The sequence below is a fragment of the Passer domesticus genome, chromosome 2 (genome assembly GCF_036417665.1).
Source record: "Passer domesticus isolate bPasDom1 chromosome 2, bPasDom1.hap1, whole genome shotgun sequence".
Taxonomy (NCBI): domain Eukaryota; kingdom Metazoa; phylum Chordata; class Aves; order Passeriformes; family Passeridae; genus Passer; species Passer domesticus.
This window is the reverse complement of record NC_087475.1, coordinates 87,033,977-87,059,483: the sequence shown is the minus strand read 5'-3', so window position 1 is coordinate 87,059,483 and position 25,507 is coordinate 87,033,977. Positions and strand designations below refer to the sequence as shown.

Sequence of the window (25,507 nt, the reverse complement as noted above, 5' to 3'; positions counted from 1 at the left end):
GAGCGTGATTTTTAGTACTTAGTGAGTTCTCTTTAAGCCAGGTTAAAAAGGCTGGATAGACAGAAAATGTTCTGGAGGCAGAAATGCACTGTTGCACAGAGCCAGCCCAGACTTTTTCAACAAAATATGAGTTGGAAGCATCAACTATTAGGGCACTGTACCTTGAGGATGCATGCACTCCTTCCTTAATCATTTCACAGGAAATAGGACAGGAGTTGGAATAAATGAGATCCTACTAGTTACTTTCACCACCTTCATGTGGTCACAAGCTCTGGAGGATCTGGAGTCTTGATCTGCCATTCCAATGTGTCTCATCACAGCAGACATTCTTGGCCTGCTGTGATGGAAAGTGAACAGGGACAATGAAAAGTGTCCACAGCCCTCATGGAAGTTGAGGCTCTCTTGCATGTTAAGTATCAGTTTTGTGTTCCCACCAGGATATTCTCATCACTCACCCCTTCACCAAGATCTCCAACTGGAGCAGTGGCAACACGTATTTCCACATAACCATTGGCAACTTGGTGAGAGGAAGCAAGCTGCTCTGTGAGACCTCCCTGGTAAGAAGTGCTAAAATTAGACCAAATCCTGACTTTGGCAGCAAGTTGTGTCTCGGGAATTCTCTGGGCAGAAAGTAGTCTCTCAGAAGATCCACTGATGCAGTTTTTTTCTTCTGAATTTCCCATGGCTCTGCTCAATGAATCAGGGCTCTCATTTGCTCCATCATCCAACAAGCAAGCAAGCCTAAGGTGCTTGGGATGTTGCTGTGTCAGGAGCATGAGGGACTGCTCCCTGTAACTAGACTGAAAAAGACATTAAAGCTGATACAAGGGGTACTCCTGAGCCCTTTAACCAATACCATTTACCCAGCTTGACCCTAGTAACAATCACAGCAATAAACCTCCTCCTAGACCATCTTAAAGTACAAAGGATAAAAATGCCTTTTAGATTAATTGTTACTAATCTGAGGCATTCAGTATTTTGCTGGTCATTTGAAAATTTATGTCCTATCCAAAGCTCCCTATGTCCTGAACCTCAGCAGGGAGCTCCTCCATCTCAATGTTGCAAATTGTGTTTGGACAGTGTTCCTTGTGGTGGTGACATTTCACCCACAGAGAATGGTGAAATAGATCAAAATGTACCTGAAAATTTGTAAGACAAGACCTGGTAGCCAGTGTGTTCAGGAGGCTCAAGCCAGAGACTATAAGCTGTACTCTAGAAGCTGGTAACATCCTCCCTCTCCTCTTCAGGGGTACAAGATGGATGATCTTTTGACTTCGTACATCAGCCAGATGCTAACAGCCATGAGCAAACAGAGGAGTGCAAAGGGTAGCAAGTGAACTGCAAGAAGCCACTGGCACATGGTCATGGGGCTAATTCACCAGCTGAGGGCTGTGGGATACCCGTGCAGCTGGGCAAGAAACTTTGCCTCCCAGATGTGGAAGATGAGCCGAACACCATCAGGGAGTTCAATGGACTCTGACCTTGAGGGCTCCAATCCCACCTCCCCTTCCAGTGAAGATGACTATCTCTGACCTCCTACTCACCTTCCTCACCCTCATCCCAACTCAATCCTACACCTCAAAGATTTCCAGGGGAAACCACTGCTCTCAGAGAGTGACCAAGGCAAAGACACTCCAGCAGGAGGTCACAAAAGCTCTTGGAAGAGGATTTTTGTGTGTGTGTGTGTCTGTGTGTGTGTGGCTTGCTTTGTTTTCATTTGTTGTTTTTTTTTCTTAAATATGAGAGATGTTGGGATGCTAACTGGTTTTTGGTGAAGTTCTGGGAATTTCAGGTTTGAAGAGGAATAAGAGAGCCCTGACCCATGCTGGAGAGATGTCCAGCAAACAGTGCAGGGCTTGATTTTTAGTCATTACAGAAGAATACACTGTGTTCTTAAGATGTACAGAAAGAAAAAGCAGGCAGGGAGGAGCACATTTTAACTAGGAATCAGAATAAACAAACTACTGATCGAACAGGCTAGAGTACTAAAGTCCTATCCGTGCAATGCTGGAAATATTTAAAGAACAAATCTCAAAGTTTTGTTTCTTCTTCTATTTATTTTTTAAAATATTAAAAAGGAAAAAAAAATCCTGTATTTTGTGCCGGTATCTGGATGCTGACCTGCAGAACAATCCCTTGCCCAGAGCTTCCCCAAGATCCATGACTGCCAGAGGCTGAGTAAGGCTCATCTTTCTCAACCTAAGGGTTCAGCTGGAAGAGAAGCTTGGAAAATTAATTATCTTCTTTTGCTCCCTGTGTCCAGAACAATTAACCTTGATTTTACTGCAAACTTCAATATGGATATAGGGGTTTTGAACACCCCATGTTTGGAAGACTGAAGCCGAGCCTATGTTGGGCTGTAATTCAAACATTAACTTGGCCATCAGGTTTGTACCAGCTGATGATTTTATTGTGATTTGTGTGCGTGTTTCTGTGTAAAGCAGCTCTTCATGAGTCCTAACTGGACCTGAACCACTCACAGCAAGGGCAGACCCTTGATTTTGATGGTCATTTCTCCATCTTTGATTGGCTGTACTCATTTGCTGGCTGTTTGTCTCATCTGCCACCCAGTGTCACACAGTGCGGACCAACTTACTTTGGAGCAGAGATGGGACCTGCTGGCAGAGAGGAGCCTGAAACCATATTGTGTCTGGAAGGATGCAGGGAGAGAAACCTGGGGGGTGCCTTTCCAAAATCCAGGCTTCAAAGGAAGACATGGCTGGGTGTGGGGTAGCAAGAGAGGGGAAAATTGTACACCAAGATCTAGTGTTGGTGTAGCCAACACTGAGTGGATCTCAGTAGATGTTGAGGCCACTCTTGGTCCTGTGCATTGGGTTGGGTTTGACTGCTTTTGTAGAAGTCCACATTGTGGGGTGTCACATGCTGCTCTATTGAGCTCAGCTGAGCTCAGGTCTCCAACACCAGGGTGTGCCAGGCAGAATTGGCAGCACTGCCTACCAGACCTCGAGGACTGTGACATTCAAGTGGGATGCAGCAGTGACTTATGATTTTGGTTGCTCCATCAAAGAGAATGAGATGCTGCACAGGGACATCCACCAGCCAGACAGGGCTGCTAGGAGATCCCCTTCCTCCGTCATCCCTACCCAAAGCACTCTGGTGATGGGAATATGGTTACACCAGGGCTACATTGGGAGCTCAGCTGGCTTCTCACCATCTATCTCTGACATTTCTCTCCCTTCCCCAGCTGCCATAAGCCAGGGATCCCACCTGTCCTTAGACACATGCCTATCATCACCACACCATCACTGCTTTTTCTGAGTCTCCAGCCATCCCTGCCACCCATTGCACACTCAGCAGACGATGCACCACAGCAGTGTTTTCTGGAGCTGTCCTGGTCATCTTTCCCCTGCCACCACCCCCATCCCTCCACTTACGGCTCTGTTGGCATCCCGTGCACCCCATAATTTTGGGCAGGGCTGGGACTCTGTGTGTGTGTACCTGTGTGTCTTATGTATTAGCATCTGCTGGCCTCTTTGTATTCACACCAAGCGATGTACAATGAAAAAACATATGTCCAAGTGAAATACTCCAATTAAAAAGCATCAAGTGGCTTGTGGGAGGCTGTTCTGCACTGTGCAGTCGTGGTAACATCTCCAGGGGGAAGGGTGGGATCAGGGCTCCCGGGTTCTTGTTGTGGGCAAGATTCCTCCTTGCACTGTTCAATTCCTGATGAGAGCATCCAGCAAGGGGGAACAAACCATCAGTGTACCCAGACTGGAAATTAATTGAAATCTTTTCTTTTGGGGTAAAAAAACACTGAAGTCTGGGAGTCTCCACTGCTTGTCCTCTATGACAACGGCTGAATCTTCCAACCAGTTCTGAGCTTAATCACTGCATGTAGGAAATGTTGGGTGAAAAGTCTCTGCATGGGAGTCAGATGACCAGTCATGTGCTTAACAAGGTTGCCAGACCTTGCTAGCTGAGAAGCAACAAAAATAGTAGCTGAGATGTGATAGAGTGTAGGACATTAAAGGAAACCACAGGTCTTACTGGCCAGGCTCTGTCTAGGCAAGGCTTCTGAGGATGAGGAGGTGAGTACAGGGCGTTATCAGTGTATACTGGCCAAGCACCAGCTAGATAACACGCATCAAAGAGCATTGAGGTGGCTTTTCCCAATGTACATTAAAGGCAGCAGTTGGGGAGCCACAGCCAAGTCCCTCACTTGAACACCAAGGCACAGGCTGAGGAGCCCATGGTGCACACCATGCTTAACCCACACATTCCCCACCTCCTGCTTTTGCTGCTCACATTTCCTACGTGAGTGGTACCCACAAAAGGTTATGAACCACCTATGTATGCAGGGTACGGGGAGGGCGATTTAACACCATCCACTCCCCGTAGTTCATAGATCTGGAGCTGCTCTACAATTATTCAGCTCTTTAGCCTTTTTCCAAAGGAGGATCTTCATTTTTAGCATTTCTAACCTCCGAAATACTCCAAAGTTGCAACTTGGAAAGGTTTGGGTGTTTCTCAGCACAGATAACTGAAACTTAATGCTGCCCTCTCACTTGTGATCATTTCATTTAACAAAATGCTCACGTACAAGAAATGTCTATAGTCTAGATCACATAAAGACTATTGTATTCTTCCCCTTCCCAGTTTGCTGAAATAAGAACAAAACAGGATAGGATAGATAAAATGTATTTAAAACATCACTTGCAATTTACAAAAAACATATTATCTCTTCAAGTAGAAAGATATGGCTTAAACCTGAGAGATGTTTACATCTCCCTTACAAAGCATAGGCCCCCTCCCCACTGTGTGCCAGCAGCCACTGGGAGAAATAAAAATTGGAATAAATCCCAGGCTATAGTACAGGTGTACAGACCTTCCTAAGGGAAAAGCAAATACTTGGTAGGACCAATTCAAACACAGCTCCATCCTTCTGAAGAAAAGTGGTTCTTACTGGTCATAGTCCTAGTAGCTACATGGCCAAGACACTAAAAAGTCCTTCAGCCCCCACATGCCCTCGCCCACAGACAAGGTGAGGAGATTGTCCTGTTAGGCTCTGTGGCAGGGCAAGAGTGGGGAAAAGGAAAACCAAAGTTGCTCCTGACTGTGTTATAGAAAGGTACCGATAGTAATGACCCAGCCAGCAGCACCTGATCATTGTGGTGGGAATAGTGTGCTCTTGGGGATGGAGGACATCTGCAAGGGGGGAGGATGGGAGGTAGTGTGTGGAGAAGAGGCTGGTCTGATACAAGAAATCTGGGCACCTGAGAATGAGGAGGTCTGGAGGATGCTCAGATGCTTGCAGAACGTGTGCTTGCAGCACAGGGCTTGCACACAGCAGGAATGATTGCCCTGTGGGATGCCAGTGGTCTCAGGTAAATGGTGGCTCCCATGTGGTTGCTGCATCTCACCATAACACAGTTTCTTCATGGCTGCAACTCCATCTGCGCTCTCCTGCACCCCAAGGATCCCTGACAGGCATGGGAATGTGAGAAAAGCTGTAGGAGAGGAAGGTTGGTGCTCATCTCCAGCAGGGCCATGAAGGCAAATGGCTCCTCCTCACCAGGTAGATCTGAGCCCCCACCAGCTGGTCTCCCCAGCCTCATCGAGATGGCAGGTCCATGTCCCCTCTCTGCCCATGTCAGGCCAGGACGGCAGGCATGTTGCTGAGCTCTGGAAAAGGAGACACACAGTGAGCTACCAAACATCTACATCGGTTCTGACAGCCACTGTGAGCAAACAGAACCTGTATGAAAATGCATGCAGCCCAGGTTGGGTAATTTTGTCTGGGTGATAGCTGATAGCCCCATGGGTGCAGAAATGTGGTGCGTGGGAGGGTCCCCAGCCAATCCCATCCTGCCTGGCAGAACCAAGAGCTCTCAGTGTCTCCAGAGTCTCTTTTCACAGCATTGCAGAGTAATGAGTATTGGAGGGGACATCTGGAGGTATCTGCCCCAGCCTCGGCTTGAAGCAGGGCCAATTGGATTGAGGTGCTGTGGGGTCTGGGGCTGAAATAACCCAGACTGCCTCCTTCCTCATTACCCTCCTTTTAAGTATGGACACCCATCCCCAACCACCCATTCAGGATCTCAGTACTCCCACAGAGACCACCCTGAGCAGGATGCAGCTGCTCTCCTTGCCCTGCTCACCTGTCTTGAATTTGTTGTAGCTGCCACCACTTTCTATCATCGGGTTATTGTCTTGGGCACAGGAGGAGAGATTCTTCTCTCGACACCTGCATGGGGCAAAGCACCTGGGTCAGGCCACTGCCTGCTGTGATGTTCCTCACAGCCTCCTACTGCCTTGGACAGCTTTTTCTTGCTTTTTGAGGGCAGGTATTTTGGGATTTTCTCAGGTTCTTACTGAGAAAGGATTCAAGTGCATGACTGATGTCTAAGCATCCACATTTCATGTGTGCAGCAGCATTTTGAAGGCAACTTTCTGACTAAGCCCTGTTTTTTAAGTAAGATTTAAGAGCTCCAAAACCCCCAAAATGTTTACAGACACTGGTTCTAAAGCAGCCAGGCAAATTTAAAAACTGTGATCTTGGTGTGCTCATAAACCTGACAAGACCACACAGGACACTGAGGCACTGCTAATGGCCCTTTGGTCCCAGGAGGGCTGGGGATGCCCTTGCTTGGGAAATGCACACAACGTGATCATGATCCTGGAGGAGTTGGGCATGGCAAGGTCTGATGGTGGTGGTGATGCTTTACAGAGGTGATTGTGTACCACCCTGAAATCTGTAGCCTTGAAAACAAAGGGAAAGCAGGACTTCGGGAAAGCAGAGCAGGGTAAGAGGGGAAGGAAAGAACCACCTTGCCTTGGGAAAAACCTGGATGCCAAGCAAAAATGCCTGTACAGCTGCTAGTTAATCACTGTCAAACTGCTACTAATTAATTTTTTTTTACCATTTCCAGAGCAATATTAGCACTCCAACCTTTTCCTATGCCAAACCAAGTCAGTTAACAGCAGCGAAGAGTGCTCATCCTGGGGGTTCCCAAACTTTCTGCTTGCTGCCACCAGCAGCACCATTGTACTGCCAGCACCCTGCCAAAACACTCCCCTAGGCTGGCTGCTCCCACCCACCCACAGCCAGCCAGCTGATGAGCCCAGCACATCTTGCTTTTCTTGGGCACTACTGGGATGAGAGCACAGGCACGTTCTTCATACAGCTGAGGCAGAGCAGAACATCCAGCAGCCAAACATGACCAGCTGAGGTGAGCCCGTTCCATGAACCCCAAATTCCCCAATAATCTTTGATGGAGTGGAAGGAAACAGAATGTGGTCTCTGTGACATGGTCAGACATTGTTGTGTGGGAGGATGGATTTCCTGTGGGGCTCTGGTATCTACAGAGACATGGGATGCTCAAATATTAACACTGAGAGCTTTCCTAATAAATCAGTCCAATGAAACACTGTCAAATAGTAATAATAGAAAAATCAGTCCCTTTCTCAGCCCACCAACTTTGATAATTGGTTTTATGTTGTTACTATAAATCCACCAGTTTTTCACTAAACCCTCAGGGCAGACAACGCCTGGGTTGCCAAAATGGAAAGGGAAAATGAGAGCAAGAAGGAGAAACAGAGAAGTTTTGGGGGACTTTTGGGTCTTTCTTCCCTTTCCAGAAGGGAAAGCTAATGTTCTCAAGTGTAGTTTTAATCCTTCAGGTCATCTGAAAGCATTCCTCCTTCCCTCCACCTGGAGGAAAAGATCAGGTTAGGATGGCCATTAACAACTTGGTAGTTACCAGTGCAGAGCAAAGATGAGTGAGATGAGGAAGGCAGAGGTCAGATCTGTCAGAATCCACATGATGTTGTACTGCTGTGGAGTCTGGAAGAAAACAACAGAGGTTGCGTCCACCACCAAGAACCATGAGATTTACAAAAAAAGTTGCTCAAGTTCTTTCTTCCTGATTGAATGTGGCTGTTCAGCTGCATTGCATCTGCAGTAACATCCCTTGGATGTTTAAAGCATTTGGTGGCACTTCAAAGTGGCCACTCAGCACTGGGTGCTGGTGCCAAATCCTTCTCCTTTATACAAGCAGGTCTCTTGTGTAGCCAAGAAGATTTTACCATATCACTGTGAATGCCACAGAGACCTCTTGTTTGTAAGGCAGGTCTTGCACTTCTCAGCTTCACCCCTAATATAACATCAACTGGTGGCATCTCATTTTCTCTGGCAAAAATTGCCCTTTACTGAACACCACAGAGAGTCTGGGGTGGTTCCCACTTTAAGTCTAAGAGCATCTGAAGATTCATTCTTACTCTGGACCTCCACCCAAACTTAGAATGGACTGAAACACTGATCTTCTCTGTAGGAGAGCATCGTAAAATCTAATTCAAGACTGTGAAGCCAACTGTTTAAATCCCTTAAAGAGACTCTGGTGGGACCAATTCCCCACCAATTCCTCTTCTTGGTCCCAGAGGTTGTCCAAGGCAGAATGACAAATAGAGAAATTATGTGAAAATTCCTCCCAGAAGGAAGACTTATTTCTGTGGTTGTTTGCCTTGGACTTGCAGAACAAGACCAAGTTTAACAAGGGCAGTGGGAAGCTCTGGGAAAAGAGAAATTTTTGACATCAGTAAGGTGCTTCAAAAGCTAGCTTAGAAATGGAAATCCTCAAGTATCAACTTGTGTCCCCAAAGGCCCTTCCTTTCTTCCTGCACAAGTCTCAATATGGCTTCTTTTCCCTTATCTCAAGGCCTAAGGAGATAATCCAAACAAATAGGGTGCTTCACCCTGAGCCAGGAGAGGAGAGAAGGGTATGGTAATACCTTTAGTGGCTTTGAGGTTCCAGGTAAGCCAGGCTTCAACTCAGGTCCTTCTTACACAAAGGATCCTTCAAGGATGCTTTACCCATGTGTGAACTGGCCCATCATCTCCAGAGGTAATCATGAACATCCCCACCCTGTTTCCCACCCCTGAGATGGAGAAAGACTTCCACTTACCATGAGGAAGAGTGGCTGGCTGAGATTCTTCAGCAAGTGGACGGCATTGGTGGTCACAGAGTGTGCCCCAGAGCACCATGCCAGGGAATAGAGCCATGGCTCGTTGACCACATAGAAGTTGGTGGTGATGTTTGCCTCAGCATATTTCCTTTAAAAGACCAAAAGGCAACAACCTTCATTGAGCAAGGAGATAGCACTTCCTTCGGGTTTACTCAAGCTGATTCGGGAAGATCATGGGAAATGGTTGTAATCTTCTGTAGGGAGTGCTTACTTTAGGACCTAGATAAGGAACATAAAGGAAAGCCAACCAGCCAATAATTAATCATTAACAATTGGTCAATACAGAATAGCTGAACAGCTGGAAACAAATTTAGATAAAATGCCCAAAAGGTCAAAACCTTTCTAATCCTTCTGCCATATGAATCAACGTAACAATGCGTTTGTAAAGGAGGCTGTAGCCAGGTAGGGGCCAGTCTCTTCCTTCAAAAGGCAACAGAAATATTCTGTTCTACCATTCTTTCAGCATGGAAGATCTTCAAGCAATAGAACAAGAAGAAATGGACCCAAGCTGCACCAGGGAAGGTTGAGATTGGATATTAGGAAAAAAATTCTTAATGGCAAGGGTTATCATGCTTTGGAATCGGCTGCCCAGGGAAGTGCTGAAATCATCATCTCTGGAGGTACTTAAAACATGTGGATGTGGCACTTGGGGACATGGTGTAGTGGTGGGTTAGACAGTGCTGGGATAATGGTTGGCCTTGATGGTCTTCTAAGATCTTTTAAATCTAAACCATTCATGTTATTCTATAATATTCCCACAGTGTGTTCCAAGCCACTGCAGAATCACAGGACAGCCCAAGCTGGAAGGGACACAGAAGGCTACAGAGTCCAGCTCTTCAGTTAATTGCTCAGGTAGGGATTGAACCCACAATGTTGGTGTTGGTTAGAGCACCTGACTTGCTTAGACCAGCTGAGCTAATCTTCAAAGCTGGCCACCCAAGTTTGTTATGGTTGCTCCATCAACGCATCATTTCTCAAGTTATTATAAGCTATTGAAACTTAATATGAAATAAGTTCATTCCTTGTATAAAAGGTAAAGTGATGTATCATCAATATCAGCATTTATAAATCTACCCAGGAATTCTCCAAGGTTTACCCAAATGGATCTGCCTGTGATTTTTATAGCCTTTCAGCCTGGAGAAAAGAAGGCTCTGAGGAGACCTTGGAGCACCTTCCAGTATGGAGATGGGCTACAAGAGAGCTGGAGAGGGACATTTTACTAGGGCATTGAGTGACCGGACAAGGGACCATGGCCTTAAATTGAAGGGGGAAAGGTTTAGATCAGACATTAGGAAAAAATTCTTAACTGTGAGGGTGGTTGCGACACTGGTACAGACTGCCCAGAGAGGTTGTGGACTCCCCACCTCTGGAGGTGTTCAAGGCCAGACTATGGGGCTCTGAGAAACCAGGTCTAGTGGGAGCTTCCCTGCCCATGGCAGGAAGGCTGTAACTGGATGGCACTGAAAGTCCCTTACAGCCCAAACCATTCTGTGATTCTATGATTCTATGATTTTACATCCTGTAACAATTATAACTGAGAAACCATTAACATTACTCTTGTCAAAAGGATTAAAGTTTTTCATTTCTTTTTCATTTCAACTAGACTTCAATGGTTTTGGGCATTGGAAAAAGCAAAAAATCCTATTTACAATAGGAGAGCTGGACAGGTAAAGCTGGGGTTTTTTTGGTGATTTGTTGGGTTATTTTGCCATGTGAGAGTAGCATTTTGAGAACTTCTGCAATGAATGTGGAGCCTTTCATCATAGAAATGACATTTTCAGTGTGTCACATGCAACAGACTACTGGTAGCAACAGACAATAAATGATGTCTCTAAAACACTGGCTACCAGAGGGTGATGGTCTCTCACCACAGCATTATGCACTCCCACTGGTGTTTGTGGAAGAGCCATGGGAGGTTAAATAGTTGTTCATCCTCCTTGATTTGGTGCTGGTGGGACTGGGGATGGCACAAATAAAATACAAGAAATCAGGATACAGCTGTGCTGTTCTTACCAGAAGATCCTCAGATCCTGGTCTGTATGGAAATAAGGACAGCCAGATTTAATTACACCTGCCACCTCTTAATCAACAGTAGGAGTGAACTGCAATCTGTCACTCCTAAAATACATCAGGGATGGCTACTTGATCTGAATGATCTATTCCCAAAATAGATCTATTATAGTCTCTGGAACTGGTCACTGGAGGGAGACATTGCCTCATGCATGGGGCAAACATAGTCCACATGCACCCCAAAGATTGTACCTGGGGCTGAAACCTACCGGATATCTTCACTGGACATCTCAGTGTAAACCAGATTGAGTTTGACAATATTGTGCTTTAATAGGTCTTCTATTGGTGCCTTTCTGCCCATCGTGTGCTGAAACCCTGGAGCAACAGATTGAACAAAGGACCTCACGCTGTTATGCAGCCACAGGACCTGCAGGCAGCAAGAGGAACCAGTGAATTCTCAGCAGAAGAATTCATGCCCCAATATGTCCCACTGTGCGCACAAGCCCAGTAAAGATAATGTCTTCAGGGACTTAACCCAGCCTGTCAAATTTTCTCCCAATATTTCTCCCAATGATCAAATAATATTCCGATGCAAGGTTAGAATTTGCAATCACTTGTATCAAGAAATAAGTATCCACTGTTCCTTGATTATCTGCTGGAAATCAGTGAGTATGCTTCATACAGCCCAACAAAAGATGCAGTGTTAAAAACTAATGAAAACACAGCTTTGGCTTATGGAAAAGGCAACAAAAAATGTTCTGTTCTACCATTCTTCCAGCATGGAAGAAAAGATCTTCAGGAGATACAGATCAGCATAACTCCCCAGACATCAATGGGTGCACAACCTGAGTCCCATGAGTTTAGCATTCATCCACTGCCAGGGAGAGGAAAGCAATAAAGACTTGCAATTTATTTTAATTTAAGCCAGGAAGTTTTATGCAATATATAAAACAAACATGGGTAGCAGGGAATAGAGTGATAATTATTACCTTTATGGAGGGGTGCTGTTTAGGAGCTAAGGCATCAGCTGGTATATACACTGCCTTTTTTCCTGACCTGCTGAAGGATTACACTATTGTGAACCTTCTGAGGAACTAATATTAGGAATATACTCCAAATGATGCCTTTTAAAGCAAGTGAAATGCAACGGGCCAATTTTATGCAGGTGAAATCATGCAGAGTAAGCCCCAAAGTCCCAATGAGGAGAGCAAGAAAAAGGGATATGCAGTGAGGCCACCCTACCAGATGGCGTTTAATCTTCGACTCTTTGAGGATGACATCCAGGACTTTGCGGAGCCACAAGTTCCTGTAAGGATGTTTCTCTGGAGGGCGGTAGAGATCAAATATCACAAGTTTATTGTGACTGTCTGCCAGGCGCAAAAAACTACTTAGCGTGTAAATGGACTGATTCATTGCCTGGTTTTGATCTGCCTTTGACAGGGAGCCCATCCCTACAAATGGTTTGTTCTAGAAATAAACAGATATAAAAAAAAAAAAAAAAGGAAATCAAAAATCAATCAGGTAGTTTGCTCTGCGAGCCAGCTGTATCTCTAAGAGGGAAAAAGTTTTATGTCAGTCTTCAACAGGTGGGGGTATTTTATTTTGCTTATTTCTTCTACATAAGAAATAGGGAAAGCTAACCCCAGCTGTGAGGACACTGCTTCTGGGACCTAAATTGCATAGTTCAAAGCTAGCTCTGCTGTGCTTCTCTGTGCCACCTTGTTAGCTCTGAATATTATAAACAGCACATTGCATAAGTAGCTCTTTTCTTCTTCCCCCAGCCCATGAGATCTGCTGCTGCCTTGATAAGGTGACACGAGAACACTGACCAGCCAATTGTTACAGGTCTCCTTAGCCTGAAGGCAAACTGAACAAAGCAAAGAGACCCAAACTGATGGATTAAGACCAAATTATTTGAGTTTTGACTTAACTAGAAGTTCCTCTTCTAACACTGATTCCGTTAAATAACAGACAGTTGGTGTCTATTTTACATCCGGTTGGTGATAGTCATGAAAACATAGAAAAGTTTGTATTGGAAGACACCCTTAAAACTCATCTAGTTTAAGCCCCCTGCAATAAACAGGGATGTGTCCAACTAGATCACGTTGCCTAGAGTTCAATCCAACTGACCTTGAATGCTTCTAGCCCTTTATGATGCTTACCTTAAGGAACCATGTTCCAGCGTTCAGTTTCTGCAGGGCGTCCCAGGAGAAAAACGAAGCAGCTTTACCAGTGTCATTAGGGTAGACCTCTTCGATATTAGTTGTCCTCCTCAAGGTGTCGTCATGCATGAGGAAAGGAACCCCATCATAGCTGCCAGAGAACAAGAGTTCAGGTCACCTGGGGAGCAGGTTCATTCACAGCATAGCAGACTCAAGCCAGGTCAGAAGAACATGTGGGCCACTGTGAATGCAGCAGAGTACAGCAGTTCTTTGCAGAATGTGCAACACAGAGGAATAATGAGGCTCATGAGACCAGGTTATTTCCAGCTTAAATACTTCTAGGAGATCTCACAGAAGTCATGCTTGTCTGTGTCTCAGTTTCCCTAGGGGCAACGTGAAGGACGTGACCTTTTTGCCTGCCAACTCCCTCAAAAATGGTTAGTTACTTATGATTAAAATATCTTTTTGCTGACATAAAAGTGTTTCTGTGGTTTTCAGAGGACTGAATTCTGAATGGATAGCAACAGAAACACAAAATTTTCTTTTACAGAAAGGTATAGTTTAGTAGAACGTCCAAATGTTAGTGTTTTTCTTATTCAGTGCCTGTTAACAGCTCATCCTGCACAGAATGTTAGGATTTCATGGCATTGAAAGACAATTAAAGATCTAATAATGAGGGCAATGTTGCCACAAATCTCAACACAATTTTCTGTTGGTTTGTAGACCTGATATAACCCTCACTGTGACCTGGAAGTCAGGCTAGATTAGGGATTTGTTTTTATACTCTGCCAGGCATTTAAAACACACTGTAGAAATAACGATTGTTAAATCAATAGCTGCAGTTTATTGACTTGCCTGAGAACAACCATGCCCTACAGCCCCTGTCATCACATGACAGCTGAGGGACCCTGTCCCAGCCACCAGTAAAACCCAACTGCCATTTGGAGAGATGCCCCCTGCATCTCTCCAAAGACAGCTCTTAGAAGAACCAGCATATATTCTGTGAGATGCGACGTTTTGCCCTCACCTTATGGCGACATCTGTTTCAAGCCCATCCCCACCATGCTCAATCGTCTTCAGAAATGACATCTCAGTGTTTTCTGGTGCCAGCTGAAAAAAAGGCACATGAGCAGATAATTTTCAAACACACTCTGGAGGACTCTGCAAATACTTTCTTCCTCTTTGTAACATCTCTGCTTTTTATTAAGGGAGCATCATTATATTGCTAAAGTCTACTGTTTGTTTTCTCCCACTTTAGCCAAACCCATTGTGTACAAGAATAACAGAATCATAGAATGGTTTAGGTTGGAAGGGGCCTTGAAGGTCACCCTATTCCAATTTCCCTGTCAGGGCAGAGCCACCTTCCACTAGTCCAGGTTGTTCAGGGCCCCCTCCAACCTGGTCTTGTCCCTCAGGAACATTGTTTTCCTTGTAAGCCAACCCTTGCAGTGAGGCCTTTGGCATGCAGTCCCAATGACCAGAAATGTTTCCCACCCTCCACAGATTTCATGGGAAAAAAAAAAAAGAAACAACAAAACATGATGATGAACATAGCAACACACAGGACGAAGAAATGACATCATTTCTTCAGACTTACCATTGGTGCTCCACGGTGTCCAATGAGGGCTGGCTTTGGTCCAAGTGTTCCCATCTCTCTGATGCAAGGAGAGTACATCCCCAGAGGTATCAAGAAAAGAAAGAGAAGGATAGCCAGGTATGGACCAACAATTATCACCTGAGTAACTGAAAGAATTTGAAGGAGGAAGGCTAGAGTTAATCCACATCATAACATATGAGTCTGCCTTGCCACTTAACTTTTAATCCAATCCTCCATCTAAGTAGCTTTTGGGCTTTGTCCCATCCCTTTTTCCTTTACTTTTTCCTCTAATTTTCACTTTCTCTCCAAACTATGGAACTCAGAGAAACAAATTGGTCAAAGCAAGGATGCAGGCTAAGTCAGGACTGCAGATTTTAAGCTTTAATTACATCTCACTGTGCCTGACAGCAAGATATGGCTTTATTTCTTTTTTTTTCTTTAGACATGATGCAATGAAATCTCCTCCATATGTAGAAAACCAATCCTCAGCAGAAGGATCCTAATTTTTTCTTGCTCAGATGAGAACAAACAACATTTTCAAGTTTCATTCCCAATGAAGAAAAGTAGCTACCTCTCCTTCAACTATGTTGCATCTCCTTACTTTGAATACTTCCCTGGTTCATTCAGATGGTTGGTAGTGACCTTCTGTGTGTGACCTAGATAGTCCTACGGACCCTGAGAGCATGGATATTGCACCTCAGACACTTGCCAACTCATTATCTATCTGTCTTCTCCCGAGTCTGTTGACACATTACCCAAGAGCCCCAGGAGTCCTTCTCCTCAGGGACCAAAAGAGTTCTTCTGAGAAATGAGCACCTATGCACCAACGCCTCTTTCTTGAATGGGCACCACCATCCTTTGTGCCAGTAGCTCTGAAGGAATTTGGGCTTACACTAAGATGATGGTGTACTAAGCTAGGACAACCTCAGGCATGGTGGTATATAATGTCTATGGTCCCCAACCTCCCCAGCTGCAGTTCAACAGGAAAAGTCTTGGATGGGAAAAACACACTTTCACCAGTCCATTCTGTCTGTGATTGTTATAGCAAACCAATATCTGAAGTTGAATGTCAGGTAGATAATTTTGGCTGTATGGAGAGACAATAAGAGAAAAACAACCACTCCAGTTAGGTTTTTCTGCAGTTGTTCCTGGCATCTGGCTTTATCCTTACACATTTGGTCATTCTTCCTAGAGGTGGGCAGGGACTTCCCACGAGATAACACTAGGAACTGATCAAAAAGACCTTTCCCCTTTCTCAGCTGGCCTCTCCTGAGATATGCTAGTCTGAAGTGGTTTGTCTGACTGGACTGAAGATCACTTCTGTACACAGCAAGCAAAAATCAGCCAAGGGAGCTGCCACTGGTTGTTTTTTCCTGCAGAGGGCCAAACAAATTTTCACTCATGACTCAGAACATGGGTGCTTCTGCTAGTCTCCTCCATCTCAACACAGATCACTGTCTCAGTAGAGGGCAAAACACTGCAAAATAACAAGCAAACCAGCAACACACTTGGACAGCAACAGGGCTGTGCACAGCCCAAGCCCCAGCCCTACTAATTTCCCTGAGAGATGCAGAATTTGGAAGTCTCCTCCAGCTGGAGTGCAGGTGTGGGAGGAAAGGGCTCCTGCATGCCTCTCTTCCCATGCTTGCATATATCTTTTATCATTCTGGAAGCAGGAACCAGAGCTGCCATACCTTTCTTATCTGCTCTGATGGCATGAAGAGCCACAGGCCAAGCAAGAAGGACCATGATGGCAATTGCCCCTATGTGGAGGTAAGGAGCTGTGACCTGGCAAGGAGAAAAAAAAGAATTTTAGTCAAAGGATGAACTGTGGAGACAGATGGAAATAATCCCATTAGAGCTACAGTCCTTACACCTGGATGGGCTCCTGCTGCAGACACCAGCAGTTAACCACTCTCCCTCACCTCTGTTGGATCCACCAAACACCTCAGGAATCAGAAGAGAGACATGTGCCCCTGACCAGGCCATGGAGGAGTGTGTCCCAGCCTAAGGAGTGCTCCTCAATTCTTTACTTTCTCCTAAATCAGCTGAAAGGGACAAAACTACTCTCTTCCGTGAGGACATGATGCCACTACTGATATCCATAATCTGTGAGCATCTTCCAGTTTAACCCAATATAAACAACTCCAATCCAATCCCATCCAGGCAATAGCTATCTCCACACCACACCACACTGCAGTTAAATCATTAAATTGATGTCAACAACCCTGAGTGATAAAATGTGGTATTTACTAGCTCTGGTATGAAACCATAATAGAAGCAGATATATTAGATTATATTGCTGGGCAGATATAGTTAATAGATGTGATTTCTTTAATTCTAAAGATTAAACAAGAAGATCATAAAACAGGAATCAACTCTATGCTTAGCATGAATGCATGAAAAGGGTTGGAATCCAAGCAGAAATACAGAATCTGAACGGTTGTTGGTCTAACACATTTTTCCTAAAACTAGGCAAATTTGAACTAGAAACCAGTCCATTTTTTTTCTCATGCACATCAGTGCCCTGTGGCAAATATTCCAGATACAACTGACAGTTATTAAGGTATGTGCTAGGAAAAAAACCCAACTCTCCAGATGCAAGCCTTTCCTGTTTCTTAGTCCTGATGCTCAACTCTCTAAGCTGGAAGGGTTGAAGAAAGCAGCAGTCACTGGGACATGCTACTGCACATGACACTGCCTGCCCTGGACACCTGATACCAACATCTCCTGACCAGAAACAGGATTCAGTCGTGAAAGCAGAGGTGCCATCTGAGATGTCTAGAATACTTGAGATATATTTGCTGGCCTAATGGACATGGCACAGTATCTACAAGAGGTTCATGTCCTTTGAGAACAGCAATGGGAGGCCATCTCAAAGGGCATGGACACCTGAAATAAACAGCACCTTTGGGGAACAAAGGCTCTTGTGTCCCTTTCTCCTCATCCACATCCCCTGGTGGCTGTCAGGAGGAGGAGAAGCTGATGGTCTCTCATTACCTTTGCCAGTGGATAACCCAGTGGTTAGCGACCTGTAGAACAGGAATGTGCAATTAACCACTCCCTACGAACACCACATCTTCAATTCCTCTGCCAGTCTACTTGCATTGTGCTCCCAGCCTTCACAAGCACCAAGTCACATAGGGGAGAGGTAGCAGAGCCAAACAGCATGAAATCATAGAACTGTAGAGTGGTTTGGATCCTGCAAAGCAGCTGTGCAGTCAAAGGCTACATGCTTCTTCCGTCCCAATACAAGTGGGGACCTGGATGCTCAGACACTGAGCAGCACTGGACAGCTCTTGCCTCCACCTTCAGATCTGGTGAGAGTTGAGGAGGCCAGCAACTATGAACTCTGACCTCCTGCATCCAGCATTTCGTCCCACCTGACACCAGCGTTCTCCACCTGCTCCCAAAAACCCAATGTGCTCATGCTCTCAGAAGATTAAGCTTTTGTGAGTCACAAAAGACTGAAACTGTGCTGTACCAGCAGATTGGGATGAGGGAGAAAGTTCATGCTTCAGCAAACCTACCAGCCTAAGGGGTCTGATTTACCTGCCCTGGACACCTGAAATTTAACAGTACACCTAAATTTTTGAGGAGGGAAAAGAAAACAGGGCTGTAATTTTCTATATCTTTCCAAAGTGGGATGTGTTAAATCACATAGCTTGAAACTCAACCTTGGGAAATGTAAAGTCATAATAAAAGTTTTCTCAGGACATACCTTGCTAACAAAGACCATGTGAAAAGCATCCACGATACAGGGTATCTTCTGCCAATTGTCACAAAATACTCCCTTAAACAAGCTGCTCTTTCAAATAGACCTCCTAAGCCCTCTTACCTGGAATGACAGGCGGACAGTTTTCCGGTGATCTCGCCAGAGTATGGATAATGCAAATAGGGATGCGATAGAGAAGCCCAGGACAAGAAAAGTACCAATCTGGGAGGTACACAAAGAAGACATAAATCAGCCTCAGCATTTTTGCATAGGATATGCCATCCATCCTAGTCACGGCTAATTTAAGCAGCTAGAAAAATTGTTTCAGATGCATGAGACTGACTGCCAGTTCAGAGGCAGAGAGATCCAACAGGTCTAAAACCAAATCCACAATGCTATCAGTATGGCAGGACTGATTTCAGGAGTTGGATACCCAACTAAGTCATCTCTCAGGATTCTGTCTGTAATCAGTGGAGAAAGAGGAATTTCAGAGATGATCCATTCCTGCTTCCACTATGATGGAATATGCCTCTCTCTCTCTCTATTGATATAGATGGAGCCTAGGTGATCAGCTTACATTAAGTCCCTAACCTGCAGATGGAATCCACCACTTCTAAACTCAGAAGTGACAAAATCCACTCAAAAGGGACAACAACACAACTTCCTTACTCTATGAGGTGCCTTGTAACAGGTTTCAGCAATAACAAACCCTCCCATAATCAAGAGATGAAAGCACTTTTTAACCAAAAACGTGAGGCAATGCCTCAGTCAATTCTTCAGCTTCTTATTTGGTAATGGCAGACATTTCTTGGTATATCATCTTTCTGCTGACAAGTAAAGGTAATTGCACCAAGGCCCTAAACATTCTTCAGGGGATCTTCTGTGGATCAATACTTTAGTAATCTATCCCTAATCCCTTGCACCCAAGAATGCCTCTTTTTTATTATTATTATTTTAAAATTTTTTTTTGGTTGATTGTTTTTTTACAAATTGTTCTACAACTTTCTGGTTCTTCTGGAACCATTACTTAAATGAAGAAGCACAGGATCAAGCATGTTCAGCTATTCCCTCCCCCTGCAGCTTTTGCAATTGCATTGCATCCTACCCTAAACTGCATGGACAAAGAAGCATTTTTAAATGCCTCACACAGCCTCAAAAATTACTTAAGGAAGATTATTCTAACCCATAATTTTATAGCAACAAGTCCTTGATAATTTGTTTCCGTGCCTTCAAAACTCCAAAAGGCATTTCCCAAATCCTAGAATTAAAAACTACAGAACAATTTGATTTGAAAGGGACTTTAAAGATCATCTAGTTCCAGCCCCCCTGCCATGGACACTAGATCAGATTTCTCAGGGCCCCATCCAGCCTGGTCTTGAACACTCCCAGGGAACCACCCAAAGACCAAAAGGCATAAGGCACCAGGATGCCTTGGAAAAGCCATCTTTCTCTCCTGTGGAGAGAGCAAACACTGTTGCTGGGTCTGATCCAGAAAATCATGCAATGCTTCTCATGAAAACGTTGCTTTTGACTTCATATTACCAGATGTAGATGTGTCAAATATAGACATCTTCACCTGAATGAGTCACTGCAGCCACCTTTTAGAGTCAGTGAGAGAAAAAAGTCTGATTCATCTCATCTTAATTTAGAGGCCTATGACCAGCTGGATGAATTGCATCCTCAGAGGATTCATTTCCCTCCACTGAGTTCAAAAGGAGTGTGAGCGATCAGCTCAGGTGGAGATATCATTTTCATGGGTATCTCAATCTCATAAGATTAACCTCTTCCCTCTCTTCCTTCTCTCCCATAGTCCAAGAGGTTTTCTGTGCAAAGAAACACAATAGACTCAATTAAAAGCATAGATTAGAGTTACCAGAAAGGCCTGACTCTCCCCACCTTGTGACTCCAGTGCAGGTACAGCTGCTGACCTTCTGCAAGCAAACACATCGCGAGGACCTGGGAAATCAAGAAGAGATTGTATGCATCCTGGTGGAAGGTGTGACCTGTGCCCGTGACGCACTTCTGGAATTAATTTTGCATTGGGAAGTTACTTTACACTAGGTCTTCCTGCACAGTGTCAATGTTTGCAAGACAGGTGTATGGAGAGAAAAGTTTAGTGCTACGGTAAAAATGCTTCTGAAATGGCCAAGCACATACCAAGACTGCCCTTCAGGATCAAAGACATTTTCCCAGGTAACAGATAATTGGGCACTTTGGGGTACTTGCTTACAATGACATTTTTTGAGGAAAGACTCTAAAAGAGGAATGATGGCCAGGGTCAATTATTATTGTATAAACCAATACAGCACTAACCTTTACTATTTTATATGCATTTATTGTGATTAGAGGCATATCAACCACAGGAGAGAAGTCAGGGAATAAAAAATGCCTCAGACCAGCTCAAAAGTACAGAGCAGACAGCAAAAAAGGCAATTTTTCCACATTTACCACAGGGAATGTAAGAGACAGGCACATCTCAGACCTGTCTTGGAGAAAAGTGTCTTGAGGACTAAATGACTCCAGTTTTTGATGGCTGGCATGTGTCTTCCAACTGATGGCAAGCTGGATGGAGCCCTTGGGGACGGTTCTTGTGAAGCATGCTGCAAACCCCAGCCAGGACAGAGGACAACCTGAGATGCCTTGAACACCAGCAGGCCAAGAATGAGGCAAGTCAGCCCATGGTTCTCATGCAGAACTTCTTCACATAGTTCCATACCTAAGTAACCAGTGAGTCTGGAGATTAACTTTACTCCAAGAAACACTTTGCTGCTGTGAAAATGCAGAGGTCTATGCTCAGGAGTCTAAATGCCTGGGGAAACTTCCTAACCACTATAAAGGATCATTTTGGGACCAGTATCACCAGGTATCAGGGCTTAGAGAAAAATATCTGTTCGTAGACATCAGTGCTCCACTGAGGAAGATCATTTATGGTGCAAGTCCCTCCAGACTGTAAGATAGTGGGATTGTATGAAACCAAGATAAATAGACTTTGGGGAAGAGGGTCTTTCTCTTGAAACTCGACTGCAAGTTGTTTCCTTTCCATTTACAAACACACTCTCTTTCCAGGATCATGCTGATTTGAAGCAAGATATAAGGCCAGGTTGGATGGGGCTTTGAGCAACATGGTCTAGTAGTAGACATTCCTGTCCATGACAGGGGGATGGGAATTAGATACCTTGAAGGTCCCTTCCAACACAAATTGTTTTACAATTCTGTGATAAACTCAGCAGTGAATGTAAGTGCTTTTTGACATGTTGGTTTCCTGCACCCAGTACAGGATGAGTAACATGGGAGCAATTGAGAGAGAACTGAAGTACTGCTAAATATCTTAAATCAGCCCCAAGAAAACAAGCTATTTCAGGGTGACAAAATGAGAGCAAAAAGCCACTCTGCTCCTTTGCTGCAAGTGATGTTACACAAAGACCTGGTCCTTGCATACAGTAAAGCCAAATATTTAGAACATTCTGAGCCAGAAGGGACACACAAGGATTATCAAAGTCCATCTTCTGGCCCTGTGCAAAATCACATCAAGAATCACACCATGTTCCTAAGAGCATAGTACAAATACTCTTGAACTCAGGGCACTCAGACAGACTTGGTCCCATGACTACTTCCCTGGGGAGCCTGTTCCAGTGCCCAACATTCCTCTGGGTGAAAAACCTTCCCCTAATTTTTAACCTAAATCTGCGCTCATACTGTTTTATGATATTCCCTCATGTCTTCTTACTGGTCTGTCTACTCCAAATTACTTCCACACACTTTCTGGGATTGTCTAATATAAGTACAGAGGGCTTAGGTAATCAGTGTGTTTCTGACTAATACTGCCAAGGTTAGAGTGAAGATCCCTCTTGCCAATCCCATAATCTCCCAGAATCTTACAACCGCCAACTCTTGCACTCTTCTCTTCATTAAAATGAGGTGTGGAAGTGTCTCCCCTCCACCTTCTACCTGCAAAATGGGGATTAAGGGATGCTTCCCAGTGTCAAGAGAAATGAATTCACTGCAATGAGAATTTAATTTTTGTCTCCCTCTTTCTGCATGTCCACAAGGTTTTTCTGCAAAGCATGGACAGGAGCTGCTTAACTCCACTCTACTTCAGCATGGGAACTACCTTGTAATCATCTCAATACTTCTGGTGAGGTGTGGGCAGGCTCTGAACCTACACTACAAGGAAATGCAAGCAGGCACTTAGACACTTGGCTCACCTGAAACATCTGCTCACTCAGATGTTCACAGCAGCTGGATTAATTCACTTTATGGCAAAAAACTCAGAACTTGTCTGGTACCCCAGTCTCTTAGGGATGGAGTTTTTTGAGGTCACAGTTTGGATTTCAGTGTCAATGTACTATTTTGTGTCTTCTCCATCTATGAGTGAAGAGGTCACATCACATCTGAACCTCTTCACTTTGTACAGTCTGAAGTCACCCTCTCACAACCCTTAGAAAAAAACATGGTTGAATTGCAGAGAGGCAAATGTTATCTGCTGGGATTTGAAAGACTATACAAGAAAAGATTTTTCTTCTCCACTGAGCATAAACAGTTCTGTAATTACACCCCTCAGTTTAACCTTTTAGCCATAATGGGGATGAGAAAATTGTTTTGGGGAGTGGTTGAACAATTGAATTAATTGAAATTGATTGTGTGAACAAATTACAATGATGCATGTGGATGGAGAGCATATTTGTCCAGACAGCGCTTTCTTGTGCAGCATTTTCTTCAACCACTTGTGCCTGGTGGGCAGAAGTCTGTATGCTTCAGTGGGTCACAATAAGGTCATGGAAGCAGGCTTGCAGATTCCAGCTGGGCGCCATCAATAAGAGAGGGTATGGTATTCACATGCAAAACCAGACCAGCTACTGGTTGATATCAAATCTTTCTGCTCCAGCAAGGGACCAGGGTGTTCAGTTTCCATCACACATTTTTCCATGATGTGATGGGCTGTTCATGCAAAACACCACCAGAAAACATCACCTAGGTGAAGGTACTCTCCATCCAACACTGTTCAACCAGAATGTGGGATGTAATTCATCATGGCAGAAACCTATTTGGCCATCAGTTTTCTGAAATATATTAGAACAACCCACCTATGGTATAGTTCCCACACTGAATGACTTATTTAGATGTGGAAGGGCTGAGTTACTCTTACCAGCCTGTGATGCTCCCAGTGTTTTGCTGGGTGGTCCATCAAAGCCTTCAGTGAAAGGGAAGCTCTGCAAACATTGGTGGAGGGGTGGATTCCTGGTAGAGTCCTCCTCTGAAAGAGCTCTGCTAGGATGAGCTTTGCCCAGCCACAGTTGCTACAATACCCTTCATGTTTTCAGATAGCAGGAGCGTAAGTGGTGGCAGTGATAACTTTCCTTGCCCCGCTTTCCCTCAAGACCTAGTAACATTTAAGTAGCAGCATCACACCCCCAGCAACCATTTCCCAGCATGGATGCATGCAGCGGTCTTGCTACAAAGGACATGTTGGCATGTTGAGGCTGTCAGGCAGGACAAGTGTCCTGAGAAATACCCAACAGCTTTGGATGGGTCACTTAACCGCTTCATAAAAGCAAGAAGCAAATGGACCTTCCCTGCAGGGGCTGTTCCTGGAGCAGAGGAACCTCTGAAGTGCTTCTCCTGTTGTCTGATACCATCCAGACTACTTGCAATCTTTCAGGTTTATCCATGCTCACCCTTCTGAGGAAGGCAAATATTGTTAGCCTTGTTAGACAGAACTGAGAGGCTTGAGAGGAAGAGGATGATGTAGCTACATAATAAAGAGTAAGACCAGGACTGAAGGAAACTGTGTAGGACACCAATTTCACTTCATGTCCTCCATCTTCCTTTCTGGCTTTACTTTGCCCATCACCTGCTCTGATAGCTTGTAGTCACCATATCCATAGTGACAAAAACCTGAAAATGCTCAAAGAAAATCCACTACTTGGACACTGGCTGACATTTGGATTCAGACAGAGCATGACCGAGCTGACACATCAGCCTCAGGGGTCTTCAGCCTCTTTAAGCCCAGGAAATTCTGTAAAGCCAGTTTCTAGCATGGGCTATGATGAGTTAGTGTGATCCTGAGGTTGACTCCAAATCCACAGCCTGCTGAGCACCATCTCAGATGTATCCGTGTCATATGGGCATCTCTGGCAAAGCTCTGAGTTGCCCGAAATAGTATTGCAACCACCAAACTACCCACACTACTCCATGGCCCCTGCAAAAGCCAGGTAGGCTTTGCTGAATAATAGCCCATGAGCCCTGGAGCCACCATGGTGTTGCAAAATCCTTCTAATTAATTATTGTTGTTAGTCCCTTTCAGAGCTCAGTCAATCCACATCTCTTTCAATGCTCTTGATCGCTGTGGGCATGAACAAGCACCTGTCCTATTTATCACTATGGGGTTTTTATCACTAGCACTAGAATACAAATTCTATTTATTTGTACTTCATCAGGAAAAAAAGCACCCCAGAAACCAATTGTGTTAGGTACTGCATGGACAAAGCCAAAGGAGGTTCCCTGTCATGAGCAATTTACAGACTGATTGTATGATGACACATCAGGGAATGGGTAAGGACAGCAGGAATGGATGATAAAAGCTGGTTGTCTTGGTCACAGAGGTGAGACAAAGCCATAACCTCACCTTCAGCACCTGGCATTTCCAAATGAAAGTCAGAGTAGGCAAGGGACTGATGTGAACTCTAGTGCCTGCAGTCAAAGTGAATTCATGGCCTATAGCTCTGGATGAAGAAGGTGGAAAAACAGGTGCAAATCTGTCTTTATTTGAGAGCTTTCTTATGAGGGGAAGAACAAAGAAAAAGGATGATTAAGTAGAAATTTTAGGAACATTTTGGGGTTGGTATGTTTCCCTAACTAAAGCAGACATTATATCAGAAAATTTCACAGGATTTGGAAAAGTGAAGATTTCAGGAACCTCTTTCAGCATAAACTTCAGCAGTGTTTTGTGACCACATCTACAGCCTCTACCTGGAGAAAATCCTCCAGCAAATCAGAGTCAGTCAAGTGAAAAAGTTCTGTTCTCCTTCCTCTAGTAGA

The 25,507-nt window shown here is 44.5% G+C and overlaps 2 protein-coding genes and 1 long non-coding RNA gene across 14 annotated transcripts in view; 2 read left to right on the top strand and 1 right to left on the bottom strand.

Moving 5' to 3' along the window:
- MYO7A (myosin VIIA) overlaps positions 1-3,580 on the top strand; it is a 100,949-nt gene extending 97,369 nt beyond the window's left edge. For all 4 annotated transcript variants that reach the window (XM_064409762.1, XM_064409761.1, XM_064409763.1 and 1 more), the window contains 2 exons: positions 438-557; positions 1,248-3,580. In XM_064409762.1, coding sequence (XP_064265832.1) covers positions 438-557; positions 1,248-1,337 — 210 coding nt within the window. In that variant the 3' untranslated portion in view covers positions 1,338-3,580. The remainder of the gene's footprint in view (positions 1-437; positions 558-1,247) is intronic.
- A 1,066-nt stretch (positions 3,581-4,646) lies between these two features.
- PAK1 (p21 (RAC1) activated kinase 1) overlaps positions 4,647-25,507 on the bottom strand; it is a 147,676-nt gene continuing 126,815 nt past the window's right edge. For 3 of the 9 annotated variants that reach the window (XM_064409768.1, XM_064409766.1, XM_064409767.1), the window contains exons 5-16: positions 20,366-20,425; positions 18,593-18,691; positions 16,449-16,542; positions 14,755-14,900; positions 14,185-14,267; positions 13,158-13,308; positions 12,238-12,462; positions 11,265-11,422; positions 8,926-9,073; positions 7,725-7,807; positions 6,123-6,208; positions 4,647-5,646 (exon numbers count right to left, since the gene is read on the bottom strand). In XM_064409768.1, the coding sequence (XP_064265838.1) occupies positions 5,615-5,646; positions 6,123-6,208; positions 7,725-7,807; positions 8,926-9,073; positions 11,265-11,422; positions 12,238-12,462; positions 13,158-13,308; positions 14,185-14,267; positions 14,755-14,900; positions 16,449-16,542; positions 18,593-18,691; positions 20,366-20,425 (1,365 nt within the window). In that variant the 3' untranslated portion in view covers positions 4,647-5,614. Of the gene's footprint in view, positions 5,647-6,122; positions 6,209-7,724; positions 7,808-8,925; positions 9,205-11,264; positions 11,423-11,984; positions 12,055-12,237; positions 12,463-13,157; positions 13,309-14,184; positions 14,268-14,754; positions 14,901-16,448; positions 16,543-18,592; positions 18,692-20,365; positions 20,426-25,507 lie in introns of those variants that run through there. The other 6 variants (XM_064409769.1, XM_064409770.1, XM_064409772.1 and 3 more) reach the window with 6 other exon arrangements.
- LOC135294479 (uncharacterized) lies at positions 7,057-9,850 on the top strand. Its single transcript, XR_010356578.1, has 3 exons — positions 7,057-7,193; positions 9,449-9,605; positions 9,747-9,850. It is a non-coding gene; the product is annotated as an uncharacterized LOC135294479 (long non-coding RNA).